The sequence below is a fragment of the Furipterus horrens genome, unplaced genomic scaffold (assembly GCF_987537825.1).
Source record: "Furipterus horrens unplaced genomic scaffold, mFurHor1.1.pri manual_scaffold_9, whole genome shotgun sequence".
In the NCBI taxonomy this organism is placed as follows: Eukaryota; Metazoa; Chordata; class Mammalia; order Chiroptera; family Furipteridae; genus Furipterus; species Furipterus horrens.
In genome coordinates, this window is record NW_028327179.1 from 37468594 (window position 1) to 37486984 (window position 18391).

Sequence of the window (18391 nt, forward strand, 5' to 3'; positions counted from 1 at the left end):
CAATTGAAAAAACATTCCAATAGGTGTATTGTATTAAATGGAGGTCACTTTGAAGGTGACTGAAGTTTAAACATATAAGAACAAATACACAGTTTTTTAATAAATAAATTCCAAGGTCTTTTGGGTTCCCTCTTGTAGAATCCCTCTCCTTTCTATGGAGGATGGAAAGGGACTATGTGACATATTACTGGTGCTTGACCAGATTAAGGTTATGGTTGATTAAGTTTATGTTTCTGGGAGAGGTTGAGATTGCAGTCAGATCAGGTATTGAGTCTATGTTTGGAATAATGAACTTTTAGCATAAATGATGCCATTTTGAGCCTGTGGGGGTTTTGGGTTTTTTTGTTTTGTTTTGTTTTGTTTTGTTTTACTCTAGTCATTACGCTTTTGTTAAATTCTTAATTTTTGTTCCTGCTGTGATATTTCATTGATCATATTTATTAGCATTTCTGGGTAAAAATACTATTTACTCAACACCAAATACTTTTCAATTCCTACCTGATTTACTTCTCATGAAAAACCTAGATGGATTCTATTATTGTGTCTATTTTAACAAAGCAGAAATGAAATTTTGAAAGGTTCAGTAACCTGTTCAAAGCCACTCAGCTGAGGGACAAAATTAGAATTCAAACCCTCCTGAGCCCTATTTTATTCTCTTTTTCTTGATCTTACTCCTTTGTCCTCTTCCCATTAATTTCATAATTCATTTTAAAAATCTTTCTTGATTTATTTTAATAGAGGACAGTGACCTATTCAGAAGGATGATTCTGTAGTGAAGTTTTAAGGCTGATACAGGTTATACAATATTCAAAGCACCCTAATGGTAACTTAGGCAGTGACCCTACTAGTCTGACTTTTATAAAGTTGTCTCATATCAGGCTCCTGACACAATATTTTCGACAAGCATTTATTAAATCTTTGTTTCTATAAGTTACTGTACTGTTAAAATATAAAAAGAAATTTCTAATCATAAAAATATTCATGACAAATACCAAATGAGAAGTACAGATAATGAGCAGTAGGCCTGGGAAGGGTTAGACATCAATTCTGACTAGTGTAGACAGATGGATTCACAGAGGGGTAAAATTTTTATATGCCATTGACTTACATATGGCTAAATTGCTTAATTTTAAATTAAGTCAATTATTATCATCTGATTACCATTTCAATGTTGTAGTGTTCAGGCTAAATGGTGTTAAGAGAAATAATCTATTTGAAAATGATTATAGTATTGGAGTTACATTGAGAGTCAGATGTTTTTTTTAAGTCCACGTGGGCATAGAATAAATCTGATGTAATTCAAGGTGAGTTAAGGTACAGCCATTCAATGTGCCTTATCATCAAGACAGTCACACATGCTTTATACACAAAAACCAATTATATCTAAATAGGTGGAGAGTGTGTAGATCCTTTATCATTGTTACCACAAGTGAGTCATTTGTTTTGCTCTTTGGACTTCTTCCTCTGACTCAGGTCAGTTAAGTTCATTGAGTAAACTCACATTCCTTCTCTCAGAGTATTGAACCTTTTACTAAGACTCATATTGGCTGAATAGAGGAGCTAGGAGAAACAGGGGAAATGAATTATTGGAGTAATCAGGGAGAGAAACACACAGGACTCCTAACAAAAGAGGCATGGGAAGACTCTCCTAAAGAATTAAAAAACCCCTTTTAGGAGAAGAGGGTAAAGTAGGTGAAAACATAATAGACAAGTTGTAAGAGGGGCTTGAGAAAATAATAAAGGGTTGAGGGAGTCAGGATGTAAATATTTATTTGAATATAGAACAAGAGAGCCTGAACATTTTTTACAATATGTATTTTTTGAACTGTATTTTAAACTGTGTTTTTTTCAATTACAGTTGACCTTCAATATTATTTTGTATTAGTTCCAGGTGTACATAATAGGGTTAGACAATGATATACTTTACAAAGTGTTCCCCTAGATATTTTCAGTACATACCTGACACCCATAGTTCTTATAATATTATTGACTATATTCCCTATGCTCTACTTTAGATCTCCATAACTGTTTTGTAACTATCAATTTGTACTTCTTAATCTCTTCATCTTTTTCACCTGGTCTCCCAAACCCCCCCTCCCCTCTGGAAACCATCAGTTTATTCTTTGGATATGACACATCTTTAGTCAATGCTTATTGTTAGAAACACATAGAATGGATTTTCTACTGATGGCAGGATTTAAAATCTGAAAATTCCACATTAAAGATATATAGACATTGATTAACAACATACTTACAGAGATTAAAAAAGGAAGACATTGTGATTAAGATTCATTTGTGCATTGTTTAATAGGCTAAAAGATAAAGAGAACTAAAGAGTATAGCTAAAACACTGGCAGACCTTCCACATCTAATATTTAATATTTCAGTGCACTGGAAGAAACTCACTGTTTACGGAACTTATACGGCAAATACTTTTTACATTTAAGATTGGGTAGTTTGATAGATCTTTGCATACTAGATTTGCTTGAGGTAGGGTAGAAAGGTATGTTTCAGAAAAGGTTATTTGGGTGACAAACAGGTTCAAAGAAAATAAGGCAACTAGCCTGACAATAGCATTTACAGAATTTCTACTACTGGAAAAGCACTGTACTAACTGTTATACAAACAAATAAACAAAACATAATTTCAGTCTATCTGGGACAATAAAACAATCTACAATCTCCCTAAAGACATATTAATGTTTAAGTTATCTATCTAAAATTTAGCACAATATTTAGTATATGGCAAGCACTTACTAAATGTTTGTGGAATAGATATCGACTGAACCAAAGCTCAGAGTTATGGAGAAATATCCCAATAAGTTCAAATAATTTAAAATGTGTTAAGCAGCAAACAAAATAAGAACAATGTTATATCTTAGAATCAAAAACCTTTATATAATTTTATACACAGACCACACTTTCCTGAGTCAACCTGTTCATTCATTTTTTTCTATTCATTCACGTCACACTTATTTGAGTATTTACTATGTGCCAGACACTGTTTCTAGGTGGTTTGAGCAAAATAGCATGACTTCTGAGTACTGACCTGAAAAAAGGAGCAAATGAGCTATACTGTACAGCTAACTTAAGGGGAGAGAATTTCAGGCAGAAGAAATGTTAAGTTCAAATGTTATAAGCTGGGGGCATGCATGTTTGTTCAAGGAACAGAAGGCTGATGAGACTGGATAGAATTAAGGAGAAGAGAGTAATAGGAGATGAGGTCAGAGTTAATAGGGGGCTAGATCATGTCAGAATTTGTTGATTGTTTAGTGTTTCAGGCACTGTACAAGTCTTTTAAATACACAAATCACTTAATCTTGCATTAACACTGTAAGGTACAGTAAGTCCTCACTTAATATTGTTGATAAGTTCTGTGACTTTATGCAAAATGACATATAATGAAACCAATTTTAGCCTGGGCTAACTGATATAAATAAGAGTTAAGTTTCTAGGGGATCTCATCGACATTATAACTAAATGACATTGAACAAAATGATGTTATCCAAGAACCTGCTATACCACTACTACCACCTTACTGATGAGATAACTGAGGGACAGAAAAGTTAAGTAACTTCTTCAACCTTACACAACAAAACAACAGCAATGGTACTTGAATCTAAGTTTTTCTGACTCAGAAATCCAAATTGGGTAGTAGTCAAATCAGGTACTGAAGAAGACAGTTGTAAATTAATTTAAAGATTTACGTGTAGAAATGCACTGAGTGAAAAAAATAAAGAGCAAATCATCCGAGAGGTGAATCTGGCTGAAATGTAATGAACATGTGTGTATGTTTTGGTGCAAGGGTGAGAGTATAAAGAAGGTAGGTGGATGAAGATGGTCAGAGAGAAGTAATGTGTTATATTCCTTAAAAGCTAAGTGGACACTCTTAGATCTGATATAGTTGGTGGTAGGGAGCATTGCAGGTTTTTAAAGACAGTTTTGTACGATGAAAACATTTCATGGGGCTTGAAAAAGCAGTGTATTAGAGTGTACCATAACATAGGCTATAGTGTAGACTAATAGTTAAGAGTGTACTTATGAGAGCCAGACTGCTTTCAAGTTCTAGGTCAGCTGTTTACACACCATGTGACTTTGGGCAAATAACCTCAGTTTCTCCCACTGTAAAATGTGTGTAAGAATAATAGTATCTCCTTCATGGGGTTCTTGTGAGGATTAAATAAATTAACCTCTTTCAGGTGCTTGGGACAGTGTCTGGTACATGGCCAGTGCTTAGTAAATGTTCATTATTATTGTTATTCCCACAGATATGTATAGGATAGGCTGTAGCAGGGATGCAAGTCTTGAATATTGGGAGTGTACATAAAAGTTTGTGAAAGGACTACATGCTGATGGAGGATGGGAAGATGCAGAATTATAGGGAAGCACACTACAAAAAGGAAAAAAATACCAGATTGACCAAAAAGTCCATTATGTTTTTTCCTGTGTGATGGCTCTGGTGGTGCTTAGTTGTCTTTAACTTCATTTGAAACAATTTTCTTAGATTGTATTGTGACAGCTGTCATATTAGTGTGCATTAAAAACATTATCAAAATTGGTGAATTCTTGTGAAGCCATTTTAATATTGAAAATGGAAGAAAATATGCAACATTTTTTGGTGTATGATGCTTTATTATTTCAAGAAAGGTAAAAACGCAACTGAAACACAAGCAAAAAAACATTTGTGCAGAGTATGGAGAAGGTGCTGTGACTGATAGAACATGTCAAAAGTGGTTTACGAAGTTACTTGGTACTATTGACATTTTGGCCAAATAATTCTTTGCTTTGGGGCTGTCTCATGCGTTGGAAGATGTTTAGCAGCACCCCTGGCCTCCACCAAATAGCAGGAGATAGCTGACATACTCAAAATATCCAAATCAATAAAGTTATTGGTGAAAATAAAAAATGTGTCTTATTTTACAGAAACACTGTAACAGACTTTTTGGCCACCCCAATAGCTGACTGAATGAAAGTGTGTAAGTGAAGGCTTGGAAAGGGGCTGATTGGATTTCCCTGAGGAGTGCCAAATGCAGCTGTTAACATGTTACTGAGACACTCCTTAAAGGTCAAGGACTGTGACTTGGAAACAGCTATAACTGTTCATTATTTTAGGTCCATCATATTTTATATCCATATTTTCATGGTAGTGCAGCAAAGAAACTACAAAATATATAATAGAAAAACACAGCTTTATTAAAAACTATGAGCTGGTCTGTGATCCTTAAACTATGTACATCCTTGACAGAAATTTTCACTTGAAGCTCAAGGCTCTAGAACATAGTACAATCATCATAATATTACACTTTTTAAAATATCCTGTATTGTTTTAGGGAGGAGTTAAGGCAGTTTACAAATGTACATAAAATATAACAAGATCACAAACTAAAGGTGAGACAAAGTAAAACAACAGTGGAAACAGAGTAGAGGCATAAATCAAGTTAAAGATGCATGTAATGAAGAGGAAACCTTTACACACTTGCCCCAGATGCACCACTGGATTGGTATTAAGACTTCAAGCAGTGAGCCAGTGCTGCACACCTGCATATCCAATTAGAACATAAAGAAAATCAGTGGCCTGTTGGGAAGGCTAATGAACAGTTCATAAAGAAAAGAAACCTGATTGTATGGCTAAAAAAAGAAAAGAAAAGAAAAGAAAGAAAGAAAGAAAGAAAGAAAGAAAGAAAAGGAAAAAAATTAAGGCAAGGAAAATTTGGAGTAAAGGGTGGAAAGGAAAGCATGGCTTTGAAGTATGACTTAAAGACAGCAGGAAAAATATTCACATTATGCAGTAAAAAAATAAGTGTTTTCTTTTAAACTTTTGCAGTGAGCTGAGAGGCAACAGGTGTAAGGCAGAGAATGCAGACTAAAGGTCACTAAAACATGTTTCCTCTACATTTATAAATATGAAAAAGTCTGGTGTTAGTTAATATTGCTTTATGAATTTGAATTGTGACGATTACATTTACTTTTCATCAACTTGAGGAAGATTGTGGATAAGAAAACATAGTAAAATGGTAGCAGTGAATATAAAATTAGATTATACCTAAAGTAATATGCTAAAATGCACAATACTTTAAAAATCCAAACTAAAATGTAAGAGTTTTGAAATGCCTTGGGAAAAACAGGGGCATTGATTTGATGGCTAAATTTAAAAACATTACATACTTTTAAGTACCCTGAAACATCAGTTTCAATATTTAAATATTTTTCCTATTTATTTTCTTCCCTTTATCTTCAAGTAAACAGAACAGATAACCTCAGAAACTGTCAAACATACTGAAGAAAGACTTGCAGAAAAAATTCACATGGCCTTTTTAAAGGTGCTGCTAGTAAGAAAAGTTTACAAAATGGGCGAGATCAGATATTGTTTATATTATCTGTATTACACGCGATGCCAAAGAAAGTCTCCCTTATGTATTCGAGACCCAGGGAGCCAAGTGTATATCCATTATGTATATTATATTATATATATATTTCTATGAAAATGGTGGCTTTTCTGGACATGTAGAGACGTAACTATAAATGTAAGCACCCCTGATGATTCAGCTGGCAAGCGGTTCTCTACTTGCCCTTTCGCTGATGGGCAACTACTGTAGCAAGGACACCCCTCCTGGAAATCCAACCTGTTTCGTAATGTGTTGTGCAATCAGCGTTCAATCAAGCAGGGCGGGGAGCAATCCTAAATGATCCGGCTGATTGGCTGGGCATAAGAGCCCCGGGATACGGGCTGCGCACGGCCGGCTCACTCCCTTCGCTGCTAGAAGCCGGGCGCATTCGAGCTTTGGCTCCGCCTAGCTTGCGGAAGCCGGGGCTTCTGCGAGCATCCGCCGAAGCTTTCCCCTAAGATCTGCCTCTTTTCTAACAAAATTCGCCTTTGGTGGACGTCGGAGGAAAGCTCGAGGTAGGGGCATGCGAAGTTGTTATTGGTTGGGGACAGTTTGCAGGAGGGTAGGGCTGTACGGTTTCTTGAGTTTGGTCCGTGTGGGAAGATAGCTTCCGAATCTCCCGCTGTGGGAGGGGGAGATTCCAACAGGGAAGCCCGTAGGGATCAAGTCGAGGTGAGACCCAGTCTCTCAGGGAGCCTTCAGAGCATCCCCAGCCCAAAGTTTCCGGCGCTGGCTACGCGTACTGGATTGTGTTGTCCTGAGCGCACAGAACCAGCGCGGTAGGAAACGTGGGTCCCTGAACCTGAGGTGAGTCGACAGAGGAAGCTCTGTGTGCGGAAAGGGGAACCGGGAGGGAGATCTTCCTTGGTAGAGGGCAAAGTCCGGGACGCGCTGCGGTCCTCCAGCTCTGCTCGGGTGCTGAGTCTGGCCTCACGGGCTGTGAGCCCCTGAGGCCACCATCACAGCGAGAGTAGCTGGGGAGTGTCAGGGTGAGCGCACCGGGCTCAGCGCCTGTGGCTCAGCCTCACCCTGGCCTCCTGCGATGACACCTTGGCTCATCGGCTGTGGTTCCTCCTCAGGTCGTGATGGATCTTGAAGAAGGCGGCGGTGAAGGAACAGGGAAAAAATTCTTGAAAATGGACAAAAAAAGGTAGCCAGTTTGTTTCACTTTCATAGTTTACATGGCCTGAGAGATTTGGGTGACTTGTTTCAAGCCTCCACCACTGAAATAAATGAAGAAGTAAAGGAGATGGTGATTTTAATCTTAAAGACTAGCGATTACTCTGCAGAAGTTCCCTGGTAGAGTTAAGCACTGCATTTGCGTTTTCCCTAGGCCTTGGTGCGCTTCTTCCTCACCGTTTGGATGTTAGGACATGCTCACATCCTTTTCTGTGTTTTTTAACCTGCTTTACAAGCAGTGTTGATCAGTCCTGTTGATCGTCCTCCCGCTTGCTGCTTGTGCACTGCTCCGTGGTCCAGTCTCTTGCTTCTGGTAAAATAGCCACAAACTTTGCATTATTGGTGGCACGGCAGGTGGGAGCCATGGTGAAAACTACATTTACGTGTTAATGTTTTTAAAAGGCAATGAATATCTGACCTTTGTAGAAGAAATTGTGAAAAGAGAAGACTAGTTCCAAAGAAGCTACTGGCATGATGTGAAATTATCCCAGTATCTATAGAATTGGTCATGTAACCATTCAGGGAAAATAATTTAAGTAAATTTTGGTCGCAGTGCAGTGTCTACGCAGGAAATTTTAAACTTCACACAATAGGTTTATTGTTAGTAGTAAATTGTAAGATAAAACAAATTAGTAAATATATTATTATTAGAAACTGAGTTTTTTAGTGTAAGTGAAAAGAAATACAAATGTGAACATCAAATAAGTTTTAAAAAAGAATGTTAGCCCTGGCCAGTGTGACTCAGTTGGAGCCTCCTCCCATAGCCCGAGGGCTGTGCATTGGATTTCTGGTCAGAGCACATTCCTAGGTTTCAGCTGACCCCCAGTCTGGGTGTGTATTGATACTGGTCCCAGCTCCTATACAACCAGTCAAGCTTCTCTCTGGCATCAATGTTTCTCTCTAAAAGCAATGAAAAATGTACATGAGTGAGGATTAATATTTATATATGCATAAAAGAATGTTAAATTTGAATTGGAAATTTCAGTATGAACTCATGGTTTTATAATAGTTCAATTTCTGTCCAGGGTAAGGGACAATATCAATGAGCACACTGAGTACCAGATTCTTGGTTTCTAAACACCATTCCTCACTCATGTGAACCATATAGAGAAATGGCTAATTCCAACCAGGTCTGGGCAGGGGGAAAGGGTGCCTGGAGTATCCTGTGCTATGCCAAAACAAGGAGGTAGAGTTTAAGTTGTCAAAGGACACAGGAATTGGATTAAAGGGGCTTCACTGACCAAATATAGGACAGTATGAGAAACAAAAAGAATAATAACGTTATTGTAAAATACTGGATACAATCCATGAGTCCTTAATCAATTTCTGAGAGGAGGAGGAAATCTAAAAGGGTGAGAGAGGGAGAAAGAATAAAGGAATATTCTTTATAGAAAAATGCCAACTATAATTTTTGAACCTGCATTGTTACAATTGATTCAGGCAATGATTTTTAATGGAAAAGTTATATCTAAGAATTACCCAAACTTCTTACTAATTGGAAACAGAAAATTGTGCTTTTCCAGTAAGGAGATTTTGCAGTTGGTACTTGAACCAAGTTATCAGACCTGGCATCACTCATGGTGGAATACACTGTGTTAGTGACAAGACACCACCTAGGAAGTATGTTAGCAAAAACGTTTAGTCTGAATCCAGTCAAGCTTCTAGACTGATGTTGTCCCATAGAAATATAATGTGAATCACATTTGTGACTATTAATTTCTAGTAGCAACATTAACAGAAGTAAAAGATAACAGGTGAAATTAATTTTGAAAATATAGTTTAAGGAACCCAGTATATCCAAAATATTATCATTTCTACCTGTAATAAGAATTATTAATCAGATAGTTTACATTCTCTTTTTCATACACTAGTGCCCTGTTAACTGCAGGGGTATGTTCTAAGACAACTGGTGAATGCCTGAAACCAAGGATAGTACCTAACCCTATATATACAGTTAACCCTTGAACAGTGCAGATTTGAACTACACAGATCTACTTATACTCTCTATTATTTCCGTTGACCTGTAGTTCAAACCTGTGTTGTTCAAGGGTCAACTGACAATTGGGAGTCCAAGAATGCAGAGGGCTAACTAAAGTTATACACAGGCAGTCAGCTTCCTTAACCCTCATGAGTTATTTAAGGGTCAACTGTACTATATTTTTTCCTATACATACATACCCGTGATAAAGTTTAATTTATAAATTACACACAGTAAGAGATTAACAACAACAATAATAAAACAGAACAATTATAATAATATTCTGTAATAAGAGCTATATGAATGGCTTTGGAACCATCTACTGCACTGCCATGACAGTACATCTGATAGATAGCTGCTAAGTAACTAACAGTCAGGCATAGGGACTCTGGACAAAGGGATAATTTGTGTCTCCAATGGGTAGGTGCTAAATTTCACCACTCCACTCAAAGTGATGCACAACTTAAAATTTATAAATTGTTTATTTTTGGAATTTTCCATTTAATATTTTTGGACCACAGTGGACCACAGGTTACTGAAACCATGGAAAATGAAACTACAGATATGAGGGGACTACTAAGTCTTGAAATCTGCTGTGTATTTTTATACCTATTGCACATCTCAGTTTGAATTCAGTTTGAAACACACATATCCAAGATGTAGGACATTCTATAAGACATCTATTCTTATTCCTACAAAGAGTCAGAGGAGTAAGGATGAGGAGCAGAAGGACTTCCAGGCTTAAAAAAGAGACTAAAGAGACAAAAACACCAAATGTAATGTGTGGACCTTGATTACATCAGAGTTCAAAAAAGGAAAAGCCTATAGAAAACTTGATATTATTTTTTAAAATGTGATAATTGTAGGAAAGTATGTGAAGTGCTATGATTATTTGCAACTTTAAAATAGTTCAGCAAAATATTAACAATGATAATATATACTTCAATTAAAAGCTGAAGAAAATGCAGTAAAAATGTTAACAATTGTCGAATTTAGGTGACTGTTATAAGGGTAGTCATTATTACCATTTCAATTTTTCTAAAAATTTTTATAATAAAAATTTTTCATGTAAACAAAAAGACTTCATAAAGTAGGAAGTAGATAATATCCTTTTGTTTTCAACTTTAAAAACACAAAAACTTGGTACTTTAAAGAACTTAGAATGCAAACAGGGATATTGGGGTAAGAAATATTGAGAGTTTGTGGAGGGAAGTAGTAGGGAAATTGGTTTAAGCCTGCACATAACTTCATTTTATTATTCGTTCTCATTATGGCCTACAGACTTGTTTCAAACTAGAAATTTATTTTAGTTAAGTATTTCTTATTAAATTGTGCTCATCATTGATAGTAATCTGTTCTTAATAAACATATACATTCTTTTCCCCCCAGTTTGGTTGAGATATAATTGACACATAGCCCTGTAGAAGGTGTACAGCTTAATGGTTTGACTACATATATTATGAAATGATTATCACAGTAAGTTAACATCCATCATCTCATACAGATACAATAAAAAGAAAAAGCAAAACATATTTTTTTCGTTTTGACAAGAGCTCTTAGGATCCACTTTCAAAACAACTTTTCTATTTATTATAGAGCATTGTTAACTGTAGTCATCATGTTGTACATTATGAAATCCCTGTATCTGTTGTTATAACTGGAGTTGTGTATCTTTGGACCACCTTCCTTAACCCCACCCCACTCCAAATAACCACAAATCTGATCTCTTTTTCTATGAGTTTGGGTTCTCTTTCTCATTTATTTTTTTATTTTAAAGATTTTAATTTGTTTTTAGAGAGAAGAGGGAGGGAGAAAGAGAGGGAGGGAAACAACGATGGGAGGGAGAACATCAACTGATTGCATCTTGCACATGCCCCAACCAGGCCGGATCGGCATTCTAGGCATGTGCTCTGAACTGGCAACTTTTCACTTTGTAGGATGATGCCCAACCAACAGAGCCACACCAGTCAGGGCTGTTTTTTAATTTTTTAAACTATTCTAATTTGTAATAATAAAGAAGCATGTGGCTTTGTTTATAGGTATAATGGCTGGATGATTGTACCACTTGGAATATCTATATTTATAAAGATTCTTAATTAAGATGAGGTTTGATGAGTGACTTCCCTGGGGTCAGCCCTGTGTTTCAAGCTGATGGGGAAAGTGAGTAATCTAGTAGGGGTGAGACTCATTGTGGAAGTGCATATCCTTGCAATGCAATAACTTAGAGGGCTGAGCTCGCACTGAATATCTGGTGGTGAGGGGAAAGACTTTTCAGCTTAAATCTTGACTGTGTTCTAGCTGTGTGACCTTGAACAAACTAGTTAGCTTCTTTTACCTGCAGTTTTCTTATCTCTAAAAGGACAAAAATGTGCCTGCTTCACAGAGTTTTAAGTTAAATGACTTTGGGTGGTGAATGCACAAGGCAATACAGATGATGTGTTATGAAAATGTATGCTTGAAACCTAAATAATTTTATTGACCAATGTCACTCCAAGAGATTTAATACAATTAAAAAATATTAAATAACATCATGCATGGGAAGTGCCTCAGGAGCATTATAACTTCCAAAAGTAGCAGCAGTTTTAGAGAAGGAAAATATAAATGAAAAGCTTAGAGCTAAAATTCAATTATGACTATTTTTCTTCTCTCATTCTGATTCCAGGGTTACTGAAACCATGGCTTTATACAGAATAGGGTGGGACCATGTTTAAAGGGTTATGTTTGTGTATTTTGTGTGTTTATGTCCGTCTAACATCATTCCGAAGCCAAATATGGGGTAAACTCTGGATTTCTTTCTTTAGAAGTTTCTTCAACTCTTTGACCTTGCTTAGTGTAAAGAACAAAGACAAAGATGAATTTACTTTTTGAAGTTGAAAACCTGTGTAAAAATGATGTGGCTCTTCTCTGAAATAGTCTTTCTTTCGTACATTCGAAAATATAGATATGGAGGAGAGTAAAGTTTGGTTTTTCTTCGTGTCCTAGGTGACAGCTACATAGAGTGGAAAATGGGTTACAGTTAGATTCATTTGCATCTAGTCTGAAGATAATAATTGGCTTTCTTATTATGTCGGAGGGCAGCTTTTTTTGCAGTTTATGGACCATCTTCCTTGACCTTGACTGTAGCTTTTCTGGATTGCATTTATTGCCATAAGTTTCCATTTAGGGCTCTAAACATCTTTTCAGAATTGGATTTATTCATTGTGATTTCATTACTTTTCTTCTTAGGTTGGGTTATGCCCAGCATCTGATCATCACTACCCTCCACTGGTAGAGGGAATGATTAAGGTTAATCTGGGTAGTAGACAGAATATCTACTTCTAGAATTACTTAGATGATAAAGAGATTAGCTTGGGAGGGGATGAATTATTTTCTAATTAGAGTAAAAACAGGAAGTTCTCTCTTTTATATTTTTTGTCTAATTGCAAAAGTAGTGTCTCTGTGTGTGTGTATTTATCATAAAAAACTAGGAAATACCAAGGCACAAGAAGAAAATATTTTGATAAAAATCTCAACCCCCAGTGATAACCATTCATATAGATTTCTAAGATACACGTAAACATGTTTAAACTTCATAAAGGGGATTGTACTAGTAACCCATTTTTTAGTGAATAATATAGGCATTTTAGAAGTTCTGTGTTAATATGCTAATTAAAAAATTTATGTAATTTAAAAATTTTTTAATTCTCTTGCTATGTTTTTCAGTAAAAAAAATGAGAAGGAAGAAAAGAAACCAACTGTCAGTACATTTACAATGGTGAGTTTTGAATTTATTCACTATTCAGAATACTTAGGAAATTGACTTCTTACCTGGAGAAGAGATATTTCGCCTCGTATAATTATTTCTTGGAGAGTATGTTAATGGAGAGGTAAAATGTATTGGTTTAATGTACCTTATTTCCAGGGAAATCTGATTGTGACTTGCCATGTGAATTGAGCCTCAGTAGCTAACCTTCCTGTATTAGATTTCAGTAGCCTCCTTATTAGTTATGTCATAGTGATCTATGGCAAGCACCTCTCCCATAATAAGCTATCTCTCAGCCACTTGGATGAGACCAGCCACATGGGGTGTGGTTCAAATAGGGCACAAGGTTCTCTGTCTTCAGTGGCTCTGAAACAGCAAGTTTGAGGTCAAAGTACCAAGTGCTTATATAATAGTTAACAATGAATCATTTTATTATGGTGATTTAGTACCTGTAATAATTCCTCTGTGCTGAGTAACTGATAATCTAGAATTTGAAAACCTTAATGTAAGTCTTTATCTCATTTTCTGTTGGCACAGCGGTTCTCTTTAATCAATTGGAAATAAGACAGGGGTTTTATAGATGTGGCTGGCTGATGGTCTCTCTCTCTTCCTGAGTTGAAATTAAATTCATTTTGAGACCAAAACACTTGTCTTTTGTAGTTTCGTTTTTATTATTTGTAGCTTAAATTTTATTTATTTACTTTTAAATATTTTATTTTTAGAGACAGGGGAAGGGAGGGAGAAGGAGGGGAGAGAAACATCGATGTGTGAGAGAAACATCGATTGGTTACCTCTCACATGCTCCCAACCAGGGACCTGGCCTACAACCCAGGCATGTGCCCTGACCAGGAATTGAACCAGCAACCTTTAGGTCTGTGGGACAACACCCAAGCCACTGAGCTATACCAGTCAGGGCTTTGTAGCTTAAATTTTAAAGCAAATCTTATATTTTAGAAAATTTAACAGATCTAATACACTGAGGTAACGCTAGCATTACAATTCAAGACACAAAAGAATAAAAATCTGGAATTTTAATGTGAGGTAATAATTTTTCATAATTTTTTCAATGCACACTGATATAACAGCTGTCAAAGTACAGTCTAGCAAAATTGTTTCTAATGAAGTTGAAGACAACTAACCACTAGAAGAGCCATCTTCCAGAAAAAAACAAAAGAACTTTTTGACCAACTCAATATTCCTCTGAGATAAATACTATTATTATCCTAATTTTGCAGATGAAGAAACTGAGACCAGATATGTTAACTTGCCCAAGGAAATACAGTGGGGCCAGGTTTCAGGCCTGGGAAGTTCATGTTCTAAATCACAGTGCTCAGGATGGCATAGAAAGAATATATTCTAAGCCCTTTGACAGAGTGCTGTACTACTACTGTGTCTTTTTCCTGAAGAGTTGACATAGAAGACTGTGAACTTAATTTGTATATAAAACCTATAAACACAGAATATATTAAGGAAGTTTAACAAAATGTCAGTATTACTAGATTGCTTAAATAATAACAGTATGCAGCTAAGACACAAACTCATATGTGTCTGTGGTTTCCCAGGACCCCAGGTTTGATGATTCACTAGAGGAACTCCCAGGACTCAGCATGGTTAATGTGTACTATAGCAGAAGGGTACAAAGCAGAATCCCAAGGGAAAAGGCAGAGAGAGAGAGAGAGAGAGAGAGAGAGAGAGAGAGAGAGAGAGAGAGAGAGACAGAGACACTCAGGAGAAACCAGGCACAAGGTCCTGGAGTCCTCTCCCAGAGGGGTCACGTTTCATTCCCCAAGCGATGAGTTGTGGCAACAACACATGAAAGGCTATCTTATCAGAGAAACTCAGCGACTCCACATGCAAGGCTTTGACTGGGGGCTGATTCTGTAGGCCCAGCACATTACCAAAATTCCAGACCCTCAGGAGGAGGGCAAGTTTTCAGGATAAACCACATTGTGCAAATAGTTCTGGCTGCTTTATCAGTTAAGGTGGTCATAAACCTCCTCAAATCCAACCAAGTTCTACAGGCTAACTAAGGGCCAACCTTGTATGTAGGCCTTTCTAAATGTCACATTCTGAGGCTTGTAGAGTTAACTGTTTTCTGCATACCATCCCTGTTCCCTTATTTCTATTATGAGACTTCAGCAACCTTGAGAAAGTGATAAAAAGATAAGGAATAGATCCAATTTTTTTCTGCTAGCCTTTATTTTATTTATATCAGGACTTGTTTCAACATTTACAGAAATATACAAGCAGAATAAATTGAAAGCTGTGAGGAAATGAGGACAAATGGAAATAAGGGCAGGAAAAATACAAATTAGGCTGCAGTTCCTATACAAAGTACTCATTAAAGATTGTATACACTTGCCAGAATTATGCTGTGGATTCAATTCTAAGCTTTCTATTTTAGGTATCTCATTGAAACATTAATTTTTTTCTAAATAGCTAATACGCAGCAGTGTTACGTGCTTCTTTGCAAGGCATTTGTTATTATTACTCACAATACCTCAGTGATGTAGGCACTTTTGTTATCCTTATGATCCAGATGATGAAAAAGACTCTGAAAAGGTAAGCAAAGTGTTCAAAGTCACGAAGTCACAAAACTAGTAAGGGGTCAAGCCCAGAATTTTGCCCCGATCTGCCTAGTCTAAAGCCAGAGCTTTTAACAACTTTAATTATGTATGATAGTTTATGACTGGGTAAGCTTTTATCTGCCTGGAATTGAAGAGTCCTTTGTTGATAGTCATGTTCTGACCACCTGGTCATTTCTCAGTCATTGAAGACCACCTGCCTCCCTTTTCACCCCTGGTGCCCCTACTTTCTTAGGTGACCCTTATGGTGTTATGGATAGTCACTCCTTGGCCTTCACAGCTGCAATAATCTTTTCCTCCCCTTCATCCCAGCCATCCATTCATATATTCACATCCTGGATTTTGTCATCTGAAACTGTTCTATCTGCAAAGAGACCAATTGAAGCAGCCAGGTTGAATAAAGCAGCCAACTCCTTTCTTCTCAGTCTGCTCACTGTTCTCTTTGGATCTTTAGCCCACTAACCCATCAGCTTCCTGCAGCCCCTTCCTGTCTGCTCTCTCTTTCTTGTCCAGCTTAAAGTAATGACTATCTCTTTAGTTATTCACTTACCCAAACTAGAAACGTCCTTTTACCTGTCACTTGTCATATAGAACCCTGGCAGAATCAGCCATCTCTCTTCTTGGTGCCTGAACCCTACATCTGATTGGTGCTGGAGAAAATCTCACAGCAGGATGCACCCAGTGCAGGCTGGGTACTATTCTTCTCTTCTTTTCACTACGTCAAACCTCTGCTCTTCAGATTGCCCATGTCTTCCTCCCTCACCCTCAACGCCTCTCATTCTTGGTACATCACCTCCTCTTTTGTTTCCCAAACAGAATGGAAGCCACCCGACAGAAGTTTTTCAGTTCTTCTCTTCCAATCTACAGACAGTCCTACCTGTATCTGGGTCAGTCCCCTCTTCCTTCCCCTTTATTACAGCAGAGGAAGCATCTGATCCCTAAAATTCACTACTCACTTGTGCTTTGGCTCCCATGTACTCTGCCTTCTCAAGAACCTTGTTATTTATTATCATTTTTTTTTTCTGTATCTTTCAATCTCTCCCTCTAAACTGGGTCTTTCCATTGGCATTTACACATCAGGTGTCTTTAATTTTATTAATGTCTTTCTTAGTGGATTTCAATCATAATCCTCTCAAGCTTGCTTCCCACACAAGAGTTGCCTTTGCTTTCTGTTTCAGTTTCACCTTGCAGTCACTTCTTTTTAAGGTAAAATTTTTAATCCTCATCCTGGACATATTTATTGCTTTGAGAGAGAGGGTGGAAGAGAGAAAGAGAGAAACAGAGATGTGAGTGAGAAACACTGATTGGTTACTTCCTGTATGTGCCCCGACCCAGAATTGAACCTGCAACCTAGGTATGTGCCCTGATCAGGGATTGAACCTGCAACCTTTTGGTGCATGGGATGACATTCCAACCACTGAGCCAGGACCAGTTACTTCTTAACATATTTTAATTTGGCTTTGTCTCCACCACTCAACAAATTCAGTGGACATGTTTTGATTTTATCCTAACCAGTAAGCACTTGACACTGTCCACCATAATCTTTCTTCTGTTGGCTTCTGTACTGCTGCAGTCTGCTGATTTTCCTTTCACCTCTTCAATTTTTTCTTGTGTCACCTGTGCCCATAAAGTTTGAGTTCCTCTGGCCCTTTATTCCAGGAGTCAGTGATGGTGTTGGCATGCAGCTGTGTTCCAATTGCTTTCATGCAGAACTCCTGCACAATGATGGTTTCTTCTGTCCATTTTTAGTGGTGACCTACTGATTTCTAGTTACTTTTGTTCCTCCGTGGAGAACACTGGCACTTGATTACCTCTGCTCCATTTGCCTGTGCTCTCATTGTTCTTTTATTTTTGGTAACCTTATTAGTGACCCCTAGGCTCAACATTCTTTGACCTCTTCGATTTCAACAACTTTTACCCCTCCTCTACCTTAGTAAGTTACATTTGTGGACAAGGACCATGATAATCTGAGTGAACATAACATTAAGAAAGGAATTACATTTATTTTGTTAAATATGATCACTGTATTATGTTTTACAAGAAACTGTTTTGTAGGAAATTTTTAAAGAGCTATAAACTGAGGTAGTTACATATGAAATATAACAAAATCTATAAATTGAGTTAAAACGTATGGCAAAATGTTAACAATTATTAGATATAGACAATGGGTATATGAACATGAATTTTACTATTCTACCTTTGTATATGTTTAGAAATTTTCATAACAAGACTTGGTAAAAGGAGGATGGTTCTCAAACAGGCAAAGGTATATATATCTCTTCATCTCAGGCTAGAAGGGAACCAGTTAAGAATGAACACAATGCAAACAAGTTTCCAAGAATTTTAGAAATTTTGGACAAAGTTAAGAGAGTTCAGAATGTCATAGTTATTTGTGACTTGAGGCAAGATTGTTTTCTGGAGATAAAATGCTGAGAGGAGCTGGACTCCCACCTCTGAAGCTATGAACTCAAATGGATATCTTCACCCTCAACTTCTGATTCTGTCCAGCTTAGCCATTCCTC

At 37.0% G+C, this 18391-nt stretch overlaps 1 protein-coding gene across 1 annotated transcript in view; it reads left to right on the top strand.

Moving 5' to 3' along the window:
• The first annotated feature begins 6738 nt into the window (after positions 1-6738).
• Positions 6739-18391, top strand: part of ABCB1 (ATP binding cassette subfamily B member 1) — an 85468-nt gene continuing 73815 nt past the window's right edge. Inside the window, 3 exon segments of the mRNA XM_090287272.1 lie at positions 6739-6900; positions 7465-7535; positions 13245-13296. Of these exon segments, the coding sequence (XP_090143398.1) occupies positions 7471-7535; positions 13245-13296 (117 nt within the window). The 5' untranslated portion in view covers positions 6739-6900; positions 7465-7470.